This window comes from Ceratotherium simum, chromosome 10 (genome assembly GCF_057802395.1).
Source record: "Ceratotherium simum simum isolate JZ-2026a chromosome 10, ASM5780239v1, whole genome shotgun sequence".
Taxonomy (NCBI): Eukaryota; Metazoa; Chordata; class Mammalia; order Perissodactyla; family Rhinocerotidae; genus Ceratotherium; species Ceratotherium simum.
The window spans coordinates 60,640,428-60,659,237 of NC_141909.1; the positions used below are offsets into that span (position 1 = coordinate 60,640,428).

General features: G+C 35.7%; 1 protein-coding gene across 9 annotated transcripts in view; it reads right to left on the reverse strand.

The window, feature by feature from the left end:
- Positions 1–18,810, reverse strand: part of CAB39L (calcium binding protein 39 like) — a 157,004-nt gene that overhangs the window by 39,475 nt on the left and 98,719 nt on the right. For all 9 annotated transcript variants that reach the window (XM_014790000.2, XM_004433665.3, XM_014790003.2 and 6 more), the window contains 2 exons: positions 8,807–8,975; positions 2,715–2,774 (listed from right to left, as the gene is read on the reverse strand). In XM_014790000.2, coding sequence (XP_014645486.1) covers positions 2,715–2,774; positions 8,807–8,975 — 229 coding nt within the window. The remainder of the gene's footprint in view (positions 1–2,714; positions 2,775–8,806; positions 8,976–18,810) is intronic.

Sequence of the window (18,810 nt, forward strand, 5' to 3'; positions counted from 1 at the left end):
CATACTCAGAGATCACTAAGATGGGAGGAGCAAGCTCAGCAGAGAACTGAAGGAGAAAGAATTCAGGGGCTGAGGAGAGTGGAACAGTCCTGGTCCTCAGAGGGCTGAGTGCAAGGTGTGTGTGTGCATGTGTGTACAGATGTGTGATGAGGGCATGCCATGCAAACTGGTGATAATTACCAATAAAGAATTAAGAAAGTGAAAAGCAAAAACAAAAATATGTAGCTCACATTAAAATCACAGTAATTATACTCTTTTATATGAAGGACTTACTATTTATTCTAAATGTCATGAAACACAAGGAAGATTTTATGGGTCATTAAATTTATCAAACTTTGTGGTAAGTTTTAATTGTAACTATAAAATGTAAATACATGTATAAGGTATGATTGATTCCCCAAGCTGCCAGTTTCATTATTTTAGAGGCATATCATGTGCTCCAGCTTCATGGTTTTCTGCTAAAGAAATATGAAACTGAAGAAGTATGAAATGTTTGAGGGAGCATGAGTTCTCACAGTAGTGTTCAGTCAGTGCCGCAGGCTCCATGTCTGTGAAACTACTAAATTACATAAGCAGTGGTATAGATACAAACATAAAATTAGGTAAATAAGGCGTCAAAGAGAATGAGTCCATCGTCTCTCAAATTGTGGTGTATTATCCCTGAACGCAAAGCATTACTGCACAACATATTTACCTCTTGTTCTATAGAAAAGATTAGTAGTAGATACTACAGATTTTGTCATAAGCTATCTTAACCCTCTTTCATTTTCATTTATTATAAATGTAACACCTAATGAGTCTTTCTTTAACATTCCATCTAGTATATACGGTTACCGAACAACCAAACTATAATAACATCTCATTTCCTAAATACAAAAATATGTCATTTTCTTTTAGTTTTGAAGATTTTGGATGTCTCTGGCAATAAATATTATTCTCCCTTCAGGTTTTACACTTAGATCAAAATACTCCAATTGATCCCACAGATATTTTCTTGATAATTTTAGAATATGAAAATCACTTTTGATTTCATGATTATATTGCTAATTCTTAATCTTAAATCAAAGGAAGACCAGCACATAATTTATGAATAAGAGGGACATAGTTAAATTTCTGTGATTTGGATGTGTGAAGATAAAGGACACTGACAGGTAGGGTATTCCATATATTCCTAGAGTCCAGGAGTATACTGCAAGTTGTGTCTAGGGTAGAAATGGTTCAGAGACTTCTTGAGGGTTATTATTAGTATTTGTTGGCCATCATTGATTATATGTCTATTATGTGCCAACTCTCTGCTTGATACTGTTGGGAAGGCATGAAGCAACAAAGTCATCATCAAAAATACATTCCTCTTTGTAAATACATATACTTTAATTCAATACCAAAAGCTTTCAACCAATAAGGATACTTTATCTTAATTTATTCATTACTATCATAAATACTATATATACATAAAATTATCTTTTGCTTTTAATGGATGAAGACCAAAAATCCACTAATCAATATATATACAAATATATATATATATATAATGATTTACATATATATGTAAACATTTAGAACTTCTTGGTTTGGGCATCAAAGTACTCTTTTAAGATAGCAGATTACATTGTTGCTGTTATGTGTCAGGCTCTGTGCTAGCTAATGAGGAAACAAAGATGAGTAAGATTAACTAACACATATAGAATGCCTAAAATCTCAGTAAAAAATAACTTCTGCTGTTGGTGCTACCACCAATAGGATAATGATGACAATGATGATGAAGATGATAAGAGAGTGTCCTCCTCAGAGTCACAGTCTAGAGCTGTGCTGTGCTGTCCAATACAGGGCCACATGTGACTAACGAGCATCGAAATGTGGCTAGTCTGAATTGACATGTGCTGTAAGTGTAAAATATACTCCAGATTTCGAAGACTCACATAAAAAAAGAATGTAAAATAGCTCATTTTTTATATTGATAGTACATTAAAATATTTTTATATACTGTATTAAGTACATATAAATATTATTAAAATTAATTTCATCTGTTTATTTTTATCTTTATGTGTGGATAACTAGGAAATTTAAAATTACATGATGGCTTGCATTATATTCTAACTGGACAGCACTGGTCTAGAGCATCAGAACCAATACTGGAACAGAACTTATAAAGTTTTGCTTCTAGGTTTGCGCTATGTTCTACTTAAACATGCCGCTTCTATTGTTTTTAAAGCATAGCTGCTTTTGGCTGTATCTGTCCATTCAACATTCATGGAACACCACCAGATGTATGGCTCTGAGTTAGGTATTATGGATAGGGTAATAACGATAAAAACGAACACTGAGTGCTTACCATGGTACACTCTAAAAACTTTAAATCTTGTTAAATTCCCACAGTAACCCTATGAAGTAGGTATTATTAATATCTTCATTTTGTACTAGGTGCTGTAACTTGCCCAGGGTCACACAATTAGTAAGAGGCAGAGCTGAGTCTTGAAGCCAAGCAAGTGGATTCTAAAGTCTGTCTTGTACTCTGAACCCCCGGGTTCGACAGTTAAGGTTTCTGCCTGTCAGGGAGCCTGATGACCTGGCTTCCAGGTAATAGATAAATTGGGTGTATGGTTGGTTTGTACTGTGGATCATAAATAGGAGTAAGCGCTCAGAGATCTAAGAGGGAGGGAGGGAGTGAGAGGAAGAGAGAATGAGGTAAAGTCTTAAAAACGACTTCTACTTACAGTGTCATAATTTTGTTCTAAGAAGTCTGCTACCAATACTTTATGTCTTGTTAGTAAATCCTAGAAAAAGAACAGCCAAGTGAAACAAAATTATTATAGCTAATAAATTTTAAAATCTGTCTTACAGTCCATTAATTTGAAACTTTTATATAAAAGTTTCAGAAGAATATTTTGATTTACATCACAAAATTATTTCCATTCTTAGTTTGAGATGTGAAATACACATTTGTTTCAAGTTAAAAACAACAAAGTATTTTAAATTCATATTATTGTTAGATTTATGATAGAAATAATTTAACTAGTAAAACAAATGGCACCTGAGACAAGTTTACAGTATATGTTTTTAAGCCATAACTCTGCACTGTGATTATGATATAATAAATATTCAAATACAGTTTATGATGATCTTTTAAAAAGGTCATTAATAACTAATCATTTTTGAAAAAAAAGAATTCTGGGGGCCGGCCTGGTGGCGTAGCAGTTAAGTTTGCGTGCTCTGCTTTGGTGGCCCGGGGTTCGCAGGTTTGGATGCCGGGTGCATACCAATGCACCACTTGTCAAGTCATGTTGTGGCAGCGACCCATATAAAGTAGAGGAAGATGGCATAGATGTTAGCTCGGGGCCAATCTTCCCCAGCAAAAAGAGGAGGATTGGCATTGGATGTTAGTTCAGGGCTAATCTTCCTCACAAATAAATAAAATAAAAAATAAAGAATTCTGAATGGCCTAAAACTATATCTCACAAGTTAACAGCTTTTCAAGGATTTTAACCTTTAGGTTTTTTCTTAACCACTTTTAAAATGGAGGTGCCTAGAATGCTGGGAAGCACAAGAATGACATTTAGTGGTGCCATCTCAGGCTGGTCCTGCTCTCAGGTTACTGGCTGTGAGATGTTGTGCAGTTAGTAAGTAGCACAATGCACCCTTTCAAAGTTGAAGACAAGTAGCACGATCTTATTACAGACACAACACTCAGAAAACTGAACAAAAGCATAAAGGAACATTTGACTGTCTTCAACTCACACCTAAATTATACCCTTAATTCACCCTAATGTTGAAAGAAAACAAGCCTCACCTAATCCCTTTTATACGCTTAGAGGCTAAATACCCTGTCTAGGTACTATGCAGAATTTAATTAAAAACATAACAAGAATTTTAAAGTTTTCCAAAATAAATTCTTATACTTTAATATATATTTAATTAAAACTTCATAAAAGCATATAGAAGACACAAAACACAACCTCAAGAGAAAAAGAAGACAGCAGTAACGGTAAAACCCACCTATTTCTATTTTAATAAAAAGTAAAATATTTAAAGCATTTTGCACTATAATTTTCAAGTTCAAAAATAATGACACTAGCTATTAATTTCATTTCATATTACTTATTGTCACAAGTTTGGGCCTATCAGTGGAAATGTGGTACTTTTTTTTCCAGTAGGACATTCAGTACTGTTCTGGAACTGGAATTTTAAAACGGGAAAACCTTCTATAGGGATTCATTCCCAGCCTGTCCAAAGTCAAAATTCAAACTAGTTCCTCTATCAGGGGACCCCTGAGAGAGCAAGGTAGTTCCACAGCATCATTTGGGGTTCCTAATCTTTTTCTAAGTGGATATTTGGGATGCCTAGTTTTCAGACACTCCCTTCCCTAATCTCCTGAGCAGTATCAGTGATTTTCTGAGCTGACCCAGGTTAGAAAGGGGTGCTCTCCATGGGCTGCAGCAGACACTGTGGATTGCTGTGCCTGTGGGAATTCTCCACCTATGACAACCGGTGTCAGCCTCGAGGGTGAAGCCCGCACTCTCCCACAGCTGCAGGGCCTGCACACGCAGTGACGATGGCAATGGCAAGCACTGCACAGAGGAGCGCTTCCCGGAAAGGCTTTCCATTCACTGTACATTAGTGTTATACCAAAGAAAGAGGAACTAGAAGGGAGTTCTGTTAGTAGCAGCTCCTTCAAATTCCAAGGGGAAAAAACTTGAAATAACTCAAAAATCCAATAATACAAAAATAAAATATGGTAGGGTAGAGTTCCTCCAGCTCATGTATATGCTGGATATAGCCAATAAATGATTTGCTCTCTCTCTCTCTCTCTCTCACACACACACATACACCCTTATACTTGAGTGTGTATATACTGTATATTCATAGATATACCCTCAAATTTATGTACATAATAAATGTATGCACAAAACTAGAGGGACTATACCATATATATATAAATACAAACAAGCATATATATATATAATACATAGACAGATATAATTGCTGCATCATTATAGATCATATAACTGAGTGGAAAAATAAAACCTAGCTAGGATCCTACCCAAAAAGGAAAAAGCAAAAAATTTCAAAGAAAAATAAAGTTCAACTTTTAAAGAATTTAAAATTATTATAAAGATACTCTTTCATCCTACCTCCTAACAATTTTGTTTTGACAGAACTAAGTTTTGCATAGTCTTAAGTATAGAAGCAACCACTTCTATCATGTGGATTCTTGGAGGGAAGGATGAAAGAGATTGTAGCTGTAAGGAATCTTTCTTGGAAAACGACAATCTGTAGACAATACCATGACAAAAACATAAACTAATAATGTTAAAACATTAATGATTAAACTGGGCAACAATGATCTTGAAGCTCAAAACAAAAAAGATAAATCTAAGAGGTTAAAAACAAAATCCTAAACCAAAATAAAACCAAACTGAAACTAAAGCAAACCAACCAACCAACTAACCAACAAAACCCCTTGAAACCAGCTACTTAAAAAAAATGCTGACTTACAGTCATTGTTACATTATATATTAACCATAGTATTTTGGAAAAATACAGAAAATTGGCATTTCCAATATTGTTAGCATACTAGAAAACTTTTTGTTTATTTAGATTTTTAAGGACTTAAGTTCAATGGAAAATACACTGAAGTACAAATCAGAACATCATAATTTATTTTTCTGATTCAATATTGTACAGAAAATTAAATTGACCAGAATATATGATAGCAAGATATTATTATCAAGTATAGTTTATTAAACGTTGAAAAATCTTTGGGGAAATTTTCAAAAATACATGTTGATTTGTATTTGCTTTTTCCCTCCATTAAAGTTTGTTCTATATTTATAATTATTTGTGAAATCTTACTTATGTTTTTTTACAAAAGGAACTAACTTGTTTCCATGACAGTTAAGAGTCATCTCATAGAAAAGGGAAAAAAATAGGACTACAGTACCTATTAACATAAAACATATTAGTTGTTTAGGCACAGACACTTTGCTAGAAAGAAATGGAATCATCCTTTGTGTTAAATGTCATTCCTCACATCTGATGCACCAAGGCCTCTCTCACCATGTGCTCTAGATAAACTCTTTTGCGGGGTTCATCTGCAGCCACTGTACAATTTTGTTTTCCCGGGTGAGACTTGTCGCCTGTGAAATGGGAAAGGCTCCTGGGGTGGGTTTCACAGCACTCTGACCACATGTCCATGTTTGCTGCCCGCACTCCCCCTCCCTCCGCCCACCAGTCAACTCTCCTTAGAGTTTGTCCCCAACCCTTTCCTCTCTTTCTTTTCCTTCCTTCCCCTTACTCTTTGCTGTTCTTGCCAGTTTTCTTCTTCCCTACGCTAGTCGTTGTCTTCTTCATACTCCCCTCTTCCCCTTTCTTCCCTTCTCTCTTTCCCTTGCTCTTTTCGGTCTATCCCCGACTTCCAGGCGTGGGCTCTTCCTCTCCTCCCTGTTTTCTCAGGGAGAATCTAGGGGGCAGGCAGGACTGAATGGAGACAGAAAACCTAAGCAGGCTGGTGACCGCCCTCTCTTCAAACTGAGATTCTAGATTGGTTCTGTATTTATTTCAGGCTTGGCTGAGGCTTTTAGGGAACGACGGCACTGCAGCTCCTTTCCTCTACTGTCTCAGGCAGTTCAGCCCTGCTCCCAAACCTGCACATCCCGTTTGTTAAAACAAAAGTGCCACAGTTAACTGTCATCCTCAAATAGGATTCTCCCCGACAGGAGTTCTTGTCAAGACAATTTTCCTCATTTCATTTTATTTCCGGAGGTATCTTGGTTCCCTTTATGGACTGTGTCCCAGGCAGCCACCCAGCCTTGCCTACCCCTAACCAGGCTGCCTTCAGGGCAGTCACTCACCAGCATTCCGTTCTCTTGGGCACAGCAAGCCCCCGTCACTGCCCCGCCTGCAGGCCCCGCCTCCACTTGCACCCTGCTGTATCCCTTTTCCTTGGCCATGTTTCTTCTCCTGAGGCCCCCCTTCCTCCTGCTCCACTCCAATCTCTGCCCTTTCTTGACTCTTTCTGCTCCCTGACACTCACACACTTCCTGCCACCACGTCAGCTAACACACCTTTTAATAGACTTAGGGAACCTTCTCAGAACAGGCTGAGTAAATTCCTAGTCTCTGAGATAATATGTAGTTTTCAGCAGAGCAACACCACTGCTTTCACCTTTCTCCACTGCTAGAGAGCTATTAAAAAGAACTATTTATCACCCAGGTCACAGGCAACTTTCAAACCATGTACATAAAGTAATAAGATTAAAGTATATATTAATATTAGTATATGAACTATGTCAACATTGTTGAAATATGCATTTAAGATAATATATAAAAAATAAAGTCATACATAGATTATAATTAAGTAAAAATACATATTTATACCCTGAAAGAAAGAAGTAAATTTGGAATTATGTAACGAAGAAGTGAATTGCTGAAATGCCTTTAAAGAAACAAATTTGAATATATACATTTAAATAAGCCTTGCCTATTTTATAATCAACTTGAAAACCTATTTTTTTCAATGATGCCATTTCATCATCAGCTCAAAATATTTTTGGAATTCCTCTTCTAAAATGGCCTTCAGAACCGATTTGGTAGACACTGAAGAAAATCAGACTCTATTTTAGTCATTTTAAAATTTATTTTTATTATCATTATCAAAAACAACAACAGTTCTAGCTAACTTGATCACCCACTTTATCCACTAACCTGGATGTCAAATAGCTTTTCGCTGTTTCCAAAATTTTTATTTGCCCTCAAAGGATAGAGACTTGCTATTATTGAAAAATGAACATGCTACAGACATTGATACCAATTTCAAAATATATTAAATAATGGCAGGATCATAAGAATAAGTAAATGGTTTTCTAAAATAGAAACCTTGAAGGTGTCGTCCCTCATTTTGTATAAGTTCTAGTATATTAGTTGCAAATTAGCTAGCTATTTTCTAATATGCTCTCTAAACTTCTTTTTGATGGCCGAACTCACAGAAACAGAAAGTAGAATGACGGTTGCCAGGAGGTGGAGGGAGGGGGAAATGGAGAGTTGTTTAATGAGTATAAAGATGCGAGTTTCAGTTTTGCAAGATGAAAAAGTTCTGGAGATTGGGTGCATAACAATACGAATATACTTTAACACTACTGAACTGTACACTAAAAAATGGTCAAGATGGTAAATTTTATATTTTACCACAAATAAAATTTAAAAGACTATTAAATTAAGTTATTAAATTTCCTATATAATAACAAAATAGGTAATAAGTTTATAAATATATACATGATTACAAAAAATTAACTATAATTATTAGCGTATATTTTACCATGTGGGTATTTAAAATTAGACTGATAAAACAATGTGATATCTTTCATATTCGAAGATGTAATTCTCTATCTTCCTTTACTACCCAGTTCCTTTCCTTGGAGGTAACTACTGTTACTGTTTCCCAGATATCCTTCCAGAGGTATTCAGTGCACATGCACCTTAAGTGGCAGTTTATACTCTGTTTTTAACATAAATGAAAGCACGCCATACACAGAGCACTACTTGTTCATTTTCACTTAAATATTGGAATTCATTTCATATGAGTTCGTGACAAGTATTTTGAGTTGTTTTTTTCCATAATGTGACAGACTGGCCTAATAGATTGCATTCTATTTACTGAATCCCCTTTACGATCCATATCATATACAGTTGGCTATGCTCAGGCCTAAAGAATATAATTTTATGCTTTTTAAAATTAAATTGCCTCTTCAGAGGCCAAGTGACTTTAAATGCTGAAACTAAATGACCTGGCTGATTAAGAAAAAAAAAATTACCTTAAAAGTAGCAAAGGCATCTGAAGCAATATCAAATGTTGACAACTCCACATACTTAAAGAAATCTCTGAATTGATTAGAAAAGAGGATGATTTTGGCAAGTGGTTCATGTCGAATACATTCTCTCAGCATAATCCCACAACGTAAGGCAATCTGTGGGGCTTCATATCTAAAGCGTAAACGAGAGAGAAATAGAGAACTCTGTCATCTTATTAACAAAATAACATTAATGGTATCAAGAGAACCATTTCAATACTGCTGTTAATAGAAGCATAGATACCACTTGTCACAGTTCATTCAAACACCATTTATTCAATACCCACTGAATATCTAAGGATGTGCTTGGCACTATTGCAGATGCTGGGTTCACAATAGTAAGCACGACAAGGTCATTGCCTTCCCAGTGTTCATATTTTAGCGAGACTGTGTCTGGTGGGGAGGAACAATGAAAAGATAATTTCATATACTGAGAAGTGCTATGAAACTGAAGACAATAGAATAGGTACATTATAGAGTGTGACTACTTAATTTACTTTACTCCACTTTAGTGGTCAGGGAAGGGGCTATGCGTTCCAGGCAAAGGGAACTAACCATGCAAAGACCCCAAGGCAAGAACCAGCTTGGGAAGTTAGAGGAGGTGAAATAAGGCCAGTGTGGTTGGAATGTAGGGGGAAGAGTAGTAAACGGTGTGAACGAGGCAAGAGTGGAGAGAAGGGCAGGTCATATACAGCTTTGTGAGCCAAGGTAAGGAGCTTGGTTTTTATTTTAAGTGTGGTAGAAGCCTTTGGAGAGTTTAAAGCAAGAAATTAACAGGGCCTAACCCTATACCTTGAAAAGATCACGGTGGCTACCTGTGGAGAATCTATTGTAAAGCAGGGACGAATGGGCGGGGGAGGTAGGTGCTTGAGTGGAAGCCGGGAGACTAGGTAGGAGGAGGAGAAGCTCAGCTAGAGATGACACTGGCTTGGACTGGGGTGGTAGTGGTAGGACAGAGGACTGTGGGCAGGTCACGGATATTGTTAGGAGGAGCGTCAACAGGACTTGTTGGTGCTGTAGCTAGGGTAGGGTGGGGAGTAAATATGCGGTGAGGGAAATTGAGGATTCAAGAATAATAAGGTAATATTTACATGAAATTCAGATTCAAGAATAAAATCTCTTTCCCACAAGTTAGGAAATAGGCTACTTTGCAATATCAAATTTATAAATACAGTCAGGGAAAGAGCAAAGAAAGATACTTGAGTGAATTCATTAGATGAGGGTAGCATTTATTCATTTTTATTCTGTTTTTACACTGAATAATATTCACAAATATCATTTGAATAGTCCCTGAAAAACTCAAATTAACATTAAATGCTAATATATTCAGATAGGCATGATTCTTTGCAGAATATTAAAAAATGCCAATTTCTCTTATCAGAAGAATTTGAAAATCAGCCTACTGACAAACATGGAGAGCTATAAAGTGAGGATATTTTCTGAAATGTGACAGAGAAAAACAATGTCATTTATTAATAGAGTACTTAAGAAAATATAAAATAAAGACTGTTGGCCTAGAGAAAGAACCTAGGGGACAGACAATTAAAACTCAAACTTCTTAGTAAGATATTTATGAACATTCATAATTTTGCCCTAAACTTAACTTTTCAATTTCATCTCCATCATATTCCCCAATTCCTTGGAGTATGTCATTCTCTTAACCTAGAATGCCCTTCTCCTTACGTTTCTACCTCTAAGATTCTCTCTCATCTTTCAAGGTTTAGTTCAAATGCCACTTCCTCCTTAAAGTCATTCCTAATCACCCACCATTCAGAATTATTCTCTCCCTCCTCCATATTCCTACAACAGCTTGTCTGTAATTCCACTTTAGCACCTTTTTCTTTCTGTATTATGTTACATCATAATAAGTTGTTATAAATCTGTTTTCTTCACGTTATTACAAACAATTTAATTGCTGGGGATATGTTTTACTCATCCTGTTACCTTCTCCTTTCCTCCTCTACCCCCATCTCCACATAGCATCTATGTCTTATTTATTTTTACCTCCCTCCACCCACACCCTAATCTCCAAAGAGAGCCTAGTGTAATGTTTTTCACAAAGTAAGCATACAATGAATTTAATGAATTACAAACTCTGACTAAAATTCTTAAAACTAGAGGACTTTAATGAGACACAAACTTTGGCTTATACAAAAACCTGTATGATCTCTAGCCAATGTTTTCTCATTTCTTAACTCAACTTCCAAACTGAGACTATCCATAAAAAGTTTCTATTCCAACTTTTGTGTATAATTACTTCTCTTTTTCCTTTCATTTGGTAAATTTTATTGGAACCATCTGTGATGCACTGACTATCTATTCTTGAGAACCAAGATATTATTTAAAAAAATACTCCTCTGGGTCAGAATACTTATTCCATCCCAGTAGCTTGTGCCCAAGAGTGGAAATATCATTCTCTGAGATGACAACTTCTTAAAGTTAGGAGTGCATTGGGATATATAGGGAAATTCCTAATATTCCTCAGTACCCTTTAAGGGATCTGTAATTCACATATATCATTTCAATCTGCCTACCCTCTAGAATATTGACTTTTGATAGTTTGTTGCCTACTGTATAAAGACGTGCTCCATAAGTTAAGCCTATCTTAAGTTTCAAATCCCAATAACATTAACATCCTTGGGTTTGGTAAAGAATCAATATTTATCTCATTTATTCTATTCTAGGTTCCCGAGGCCAGGGACCATGACGAATCACTATGTTCTCCACAACGACTAACTTAATGGCAGGTTGCCAATGAAGGTTAATCTGATGAATGTTGAATCGCTACTGAATTGAATAAGAACTGAATCATATCTTCCTTCTGATTTATAGCTTGGATCATATAGTCTGGACTATAATTAACTGTTTGGGTGTGGATAAGGTACACTATTACATATGCATGCTTATTCAAATAATAACAGCATATAAGAGCCCTTTCAAATTTAATGAAAGCTAAAATGTAAGAGCAATTATCTCATCTAGCAGTCAGCTACAGTAAACATTACATTGAAAATGGTTATAAGAAAGATCTTGAGTGAGAATATCTCAATTTAAGAACACAGTTTATATTATGTAAGGGAGAAAATAACTTTTGTTGTTATTGATGGAAGAAAACAAAGTCAGCCAGTACTTGAAAACATTTTATAAAATGCCATTCAAAAAACATTTGGCCTCCTCAATACAGTCAAAAAGTTTTGCCTCTAATCTATAAACATTTGCATACTTTAAAAATAATGAGCTAACTCTGTCCATTGAAAAGGCCTAGAAGCATAAATAATCCAATACCAATGAGCACCCCCAGCATTCAGATTATAGCCTCTAAGAACCATTCCTCATTAAAAGGAACAAGGGTCCTTGGTAGAAATGGCTGATTCCAGGTCTGTGTTAAAAATGTACAAGATGGGCCTGGTATATCTTGTGCCAGAAAGCAAGGAAACTCTCACAAACTAATGCGGGTGATATCAAATGGACATGGGTCAACTTGAAGAGGCCACAGATACACAACTGAGCACCAAAAAGAAAAATGTGTGCAACTATATAAGACGTATGGAAGATATTAAACCCACTAGTTCATAAGCGATACAGGGTTGGGGGGAGAAGGAGAGAGGAAGAAGGAGGAAGGGGAAGGGGGAGAGGGGGAGAGGGAGAAGACCAGCGGGAGAGAGAGAGAGATAAATAATACTCATTGGACACCAATGGAAGTTCCTAGGGTAACAACTTATTACTCTCTAAACTGATAATTAAAGGGAAAGAACTAGGCATTTATTGTTCCTCTCTGGTATGAATTGTAATTAAATTGTGGTGGATGAGGGAAAGTTATTCTCTATAAAACTACTCCAGTCAATAAATATGCAATGAATGATAAAATCAGAAAATCAACCTTTTTGTAACCCCTAATAAAATGACTGAATCAATGTTCATCAATGGATGGTAAAACAATTAAGTGTAGTTGATGGGGAACTTTATAATGAATTAGGCTGTCACCATCTGAACCCATTGCTCAATCTTAGCATTATGAAATGTATGTCTCCTGATGTGGTGAAATACAAACTACACAGCACCACCTACAAAATATGATTGCCAAAATAAAATTTAATCTGAATCTAATCAAGACTTTAAATATAACTTCCAATCTAGAAATATAGGTGATAATGGAACAAGTTAAATGACACTATTAGGAAGCAATCTGACAAATCTAGAATGGAGGAAATTCTGTAGGATAACTGACTCAGTTTTTGAACAAGTCAATGGCATAAAAAGGGGAGAGGGTACTACTCTAAATGAAAAGTGGCTTAAAAAAGACTTAAGTGACATTACAACCAAATATAATAAGTGGACCTTGTTAGGATCCTTATTTGAATAAACCAACTATGAAATTTTCTGGGGGCAATTAAGGAAATTTGAGTACAGACTGGGTATTAGTTATTAACGAATTATTGTTAATTTTTAAGTGCAGTAATTATATTGTGGTTATGTAAAAATTATCTTTTTATTTTTCAGATGCATATTAAAGTGCTTAGGGTTGATATGAATATATTACACGAGGTTTGAGATTTGCTTTAAACTACTGAGCCAATCTATCAACAGGAGGGGCTGCATACAAGACCCTGGGTCCCCGGCAGTGACAGTGACACCCACGAACCCAGTGCTCAGGGCAGTGGTGCTGCCAGCACCCCTACATAACCCAGGAGCAACAGCGCAGGTGGAACACGGGACAGCAGCACCTGAGCCCGTGAAGACTCTGTGGAGAGCCAATTGGGGAACATGAGATCCAGGTGACCCTGGAAGCAGCAGAAGTGATTGCAGCCTGGTGACTCTGGTGGTGACACCTGAGACTGCAGTGACATTGTAAGCAGTAAGGCACCAGCAACCTCAGAGGCACAAGCAGCACAAAGAGGGCACTGACAATGCCCCTGGTAGAGGTAGTGGAGGGTGGAAAGTGCAGGCTCTCAGATACAACCAGAAGCAGCTCAACATCAAAGTAACCAATGCATACCCAAATCAAAAAGGTATTTACTACCACAAATGCACTGGCAGAGGATCAATTCATCAAGCTCCATGAAGAAGTACAGTAACATGGCAGAACAGAAAGAAATGACAACTCTCTACAAACCAAACTTGAAGTCACAGAAGATTACCATCTAACTGGCAGAGAATTAAAATAGCTGTCATGAAAAAACTCAACAAGTTACAGGAAAACTCAGACAGTTCAATGATCTCAGGAAGAAAATTAATGAACAGAGGGAGTACTTCACCACAGAGACTAAAACTCTAAAAAAAACCAAACAGAAATTCTGGAGATGAAGAACACAGTGAGATGAAAAATAAAGTATAAAGCACTGGAAATAGAGCAGACCATATGGAAGAGAAAATTAGCAAGCTCAAAGATAGAAATCTAGAAATGATTCAGGTGGAAGAAGAGAGAGAACTAAGATTTTTAAAAAATGAAGAAATTCTACAAGAAATATCGGACTCAATTAGGAAAAGCAACATAAGGATAACGGGTATCCCAGAAGGAAAAGAAGGAGAAAGGAACAGAGAGCTTATTCAAAGAAATAATAGCTGAGAACCTCCCCAACCTAGGGAAGGTACTGGATATACAAGTACATGAAGCTAACAAAACTCCTAATTATCTCAACACAAAAGGACCTTCTCCAAGGCATATTATATTAAAACTGTCAAAAGCCAATGACAAAGAAAGAATATTAAGGGTGGCCAGAGAGAAGAAAACAACTTACAAAGGAACCCCCATTAGGCTATCAGCAGATTTCTCAGCAGAAACTCTCCAGGCTAGGAGAGAGGGGAATGATATATTCAAAATATTTAAAGACAAAAACTATCACCCAAGAACAGTCTATCCAGCAAAGTTATCCTTCAGATATGAAGGAGAAAAAAAGACTTTTTCGACAGACAAAAGCTGAGGGAGTTCATCGCCACCAGATCTGCCTTACAAGAAATGTGGAAAGGAGCCTCCTACCTGAAATAACATACTCCAGCCAAAAAAAAAAAAAAAAAAAAGAAGAGGTATTGGGGAGATAGATGAAACAAACACAGCAAAATATTGATGGTTGTTAAGGTTGGGTGATGGGTACATAGGGTTTCTTTGTACTTTCTACTTTTGTATATGGTTGAAAATGTTTGTAATAAAAATAAAAAATAAAAAGAAATTATAATAAAAATTATAAAAATTCTCCTATTGGGATAAATTTATGATTTTAATATTAGACTTATGGAACATCTTCTATTGGCCATGATTCTTTACAGATTACTGAGAGGAGTTTGTTTAGTGACGTCATCCTCAAGTTCTCTCAGTGCCCTGGAATGTCACTTGCCTGGGCCAGGAGAAAAGTTCATCTAGAGAATGTCTTTACTTATAATTTTTTCATAAAATGTGGGCTCCAAATCCTTTATACTATGTTTTGAATCCCATATCCAGATGATTCTCTTTGATGGATAAGTATCAATTTATTTCTATCTTAAACAGTCTTTATGGTTAGACTTAGGTTCAATATAGCATGCTACTATCATATTCCTAAACAACATCATTGTTTGATGTATGAATGCACCAATCAAGTTATGTCCTAAGTTTTTAAGTAACTTGACAAGAGATAATTCAGTGAAAATGCTAACCTTTAACAAAGGGCTAAATCTCTAGCATTTCAAGCTAAACTAGAAAATGGTGACAAGTAAAGTGGATTCTGGTGCAACTGTTCTATTTAGGACTTCTTGTTATCTACTCTGTCCTCAGGGACTTCTATAACTTCCTCTCCCTTCACATCTGAATGGTCCTCAAATCTTATTAAGGATATATTAATGGTAAAAAAACATGGAATTTAGAAATGGATCTGGATTGAAAACTTGGCTCTGTTACTTATTAGCTGTATAACCTTGAGCAATAGCCTTACTCTAAGTTTTAATTTCTTCAACTGTAAAATGGTAAGAAACCTTACAAACTTAGTTTAAAATGGTAAAAAGCCTTCAAACTTAGTTTGTAGCCTTACAAACTAAACTAAATATTAACTTTTCAGAAGAAATGGAAAGATATTTTATAAAACTTTCCTAACGAATCAGATTTGAGGGAGTTATGCTTAAAATAAACAATTCATATTTCTCTATTGTGTGCTATAATTACATGAACATAGAGTCAGAATAGAAATCTGTATATTAAGAAAGTGGCTTTTTAATTAAACAATTCAAAATTATTTTCTCTACATATTAGAAAAATGAACAAAGCTAAGTTTTTTTCTTAAATACAGAAAAAATGACATATAATTATCTATTACAAATTATCCATTAAAATAGGATCACTGGTAAATACAGGTGATAAATAGAAAAGTTTGCATTTCAAATATAAGGAAGATTTCTACTTACAACAATTTAATAGTTTGTTTACAAACTGAATGACCCATTGCATCTAATAATTTGTATAAGAACAGTAACCATCAAATAATTTGTATAAGAACAGAACATTTACCATCAAATAGGTCAGAGGCACATTTTCAAATAACTAAAGATATAATAAAGATACACTGATTATTCATACTCAGTAAACTTTATACGTAATCCTAATTTCAAAAAAGCCAAGGCTCCACAAATTTTACAGAGTCACATATAAATAAACATAATCCAGCAGTAAAAAGTCATCAAAAGAGATTCCAGTTTTTATATGTCTCTCAAAAATATCAATTTATAAGCTACAGCATCACAAAAACTCCCTTCTCTCCTCCAGTTCATTTGCAGCCACTTTGGAGCCTCCCACTATTAAATCTCCAAAACCCTCTCCTGACATTGGTGGGTTGTCTCCCTCTGATTCCTTCCTCCTCATCTCCAAGTCTTGTTTGTGCAAGTGGACATAATCTCCAGCTTAGTCTAGTTCCCCTGCCTGGCTTCCAATCACCAGCTCTTTTCTCAATTTGCTCTACTGAAAGATGGGGGAGGGGGAGAAACCGTGGACAATTACACATTAATGAATCCTGTGCACATCACAAATAAAAAAGGCTTGCTATAAGCGGTTAAGTGCGCGCGCGCTCCGCTGCGGCGGCCCGGGGTTCGCTGGTTCGGATCCCGGGCGCGCACCGACGCACTGCTTGGCAAGCCATGCTGTGGCGGCGTCCCATATAAAGTGGAGGAAGATGGGCACAGATGTTAGCCCAGAGCCGTCTTCCTCAGCAAAAAAAGAGGAGGATTGGCGGATGTTAGCACAGGGCTGATCTCCTCACAAAAAAAAAAAAAAAAAAAAAAAAGGCTTGCTATAGATCTGTAAATACGTCCCAGCAGTTAAATTATTAATAAATAACAATTAGAATTAGTTGTTTATCTTCTGTCTCATTATTCTAGATTGAGAAAATGAAGTTTTCTTCAATGTAGTTGTCATTCTTCACCAACTTAATTTTAAAAATAAATATCCAATTAAGCTAAATGTTTTTATCTTCCACAAAGTATATACAATGTATAAATGTATAAAATGTATATCATTCTACAAAATATAAAAGGAATGAAATTAATTTTAAATTACCCTACAGCTTACTTTGTAATTTACTAGATTGCCTTTCCTCTTCATTAATCTGAATTCTTAAAGTTTAAGAGTATTAACTGCTATATGTTTATAATTTCCTTGTTAAGAAGAGACCAAATCCATGTCTTTAGCAGAGCCACTTGTATCTAGTATGCCTCTTTGCACAAAGTAAATACAAGGCAGTTGCCGTTACCCGACTGCTATTCAATGACAACAGCTACAGGAGATCCTCCACACTAATAACTCCCTCTCTGGGAATGAAGCTCATGGAGTTGCATGCATCCCTTCAACAGTGAGCCCACAGTGGAAGATACTGTTCTAGATCATCCAAATCACTACTCTTCTCCATCAGCTGATATGACTTCCAGTTTATTTTTAGTACAATAAATTTCAGCATTCTCAAGGGATCATTTATTTACAAACTAAATTTAAATGACTATTAATTTATCTTCACTTCCTGAAACACAAATCTTCCTCTCCTAAAACTCTTCAGTGGATCCCCATTTCCCACAGGGTAATACCAAATGCTTTTAGCTTAACATTTTAGAATCTCTAGAAGTAGGTCCAAATTGATCATTTTGGCCTTATCCACCAATGAACAGCTGTGCAGATGATATCTCAGTGGGTCCATTAAATCTTGCAGATCCACCTGAGCTGGAAATGAGAACTTTCCTTTATTATATTATTCTGACACTTATATATGACCTTAATTATAGTTATTTAAAATAGTACTTAATTATAGTTATTTAAAATAGTACATATATTTCAATGTGAATTGTAGCTCTTAAGAGGGATAAGGATAATAATTTCTTAGATTAATAATTACTGATTATCATATGCTAGGTCTGTGCTTTGCAAGCATTATCTCTTTGAAGAATCATAGCAACCTACTGAAATAGTTATTATTATTGTCTCCATATCGCAATGAGGAAACCAAGACTTAAGGAAGTTAGGTAACTTGCTCAAGGTCTTACAGTAATTAAGTAGCAGAATCCTGACTAAGAACATGGGTCTGTCTAACAATGCATAGTCAATGGGATATAATGCAATATTATTTTAGTGTGAAGATAATATTATAAATTTTATTCTTATTTTACACATAAGGAAACTGAGGCTTGGAAAGATGCAGTGACTTGCCAAAAGTCACAGAGCCAAGAAGTGCAAGAGACCAGAAAAAGGAATAATCAGAGAACAAAAAAAGAGTTCTTATAAATTAAAAATACAGTAGCTGAAATGAAAATTCAGTAGAGTTTATCTTCAACAAAAGATAAAATTAAGAACACCTTCTGACAGGTAAAACAAAAAGACAAAGAAACAGAAAACAGAAGAGATAAGAAATCAATCACAGAGAGTTAACTCTGACTAATAGGAGATCTAGAAAGTGAGAACAGAAAAATGGAAGGGGAAAAAATTTTCAAAGAAATGATATGTGACAGAGAATGTTAGCTGCCCA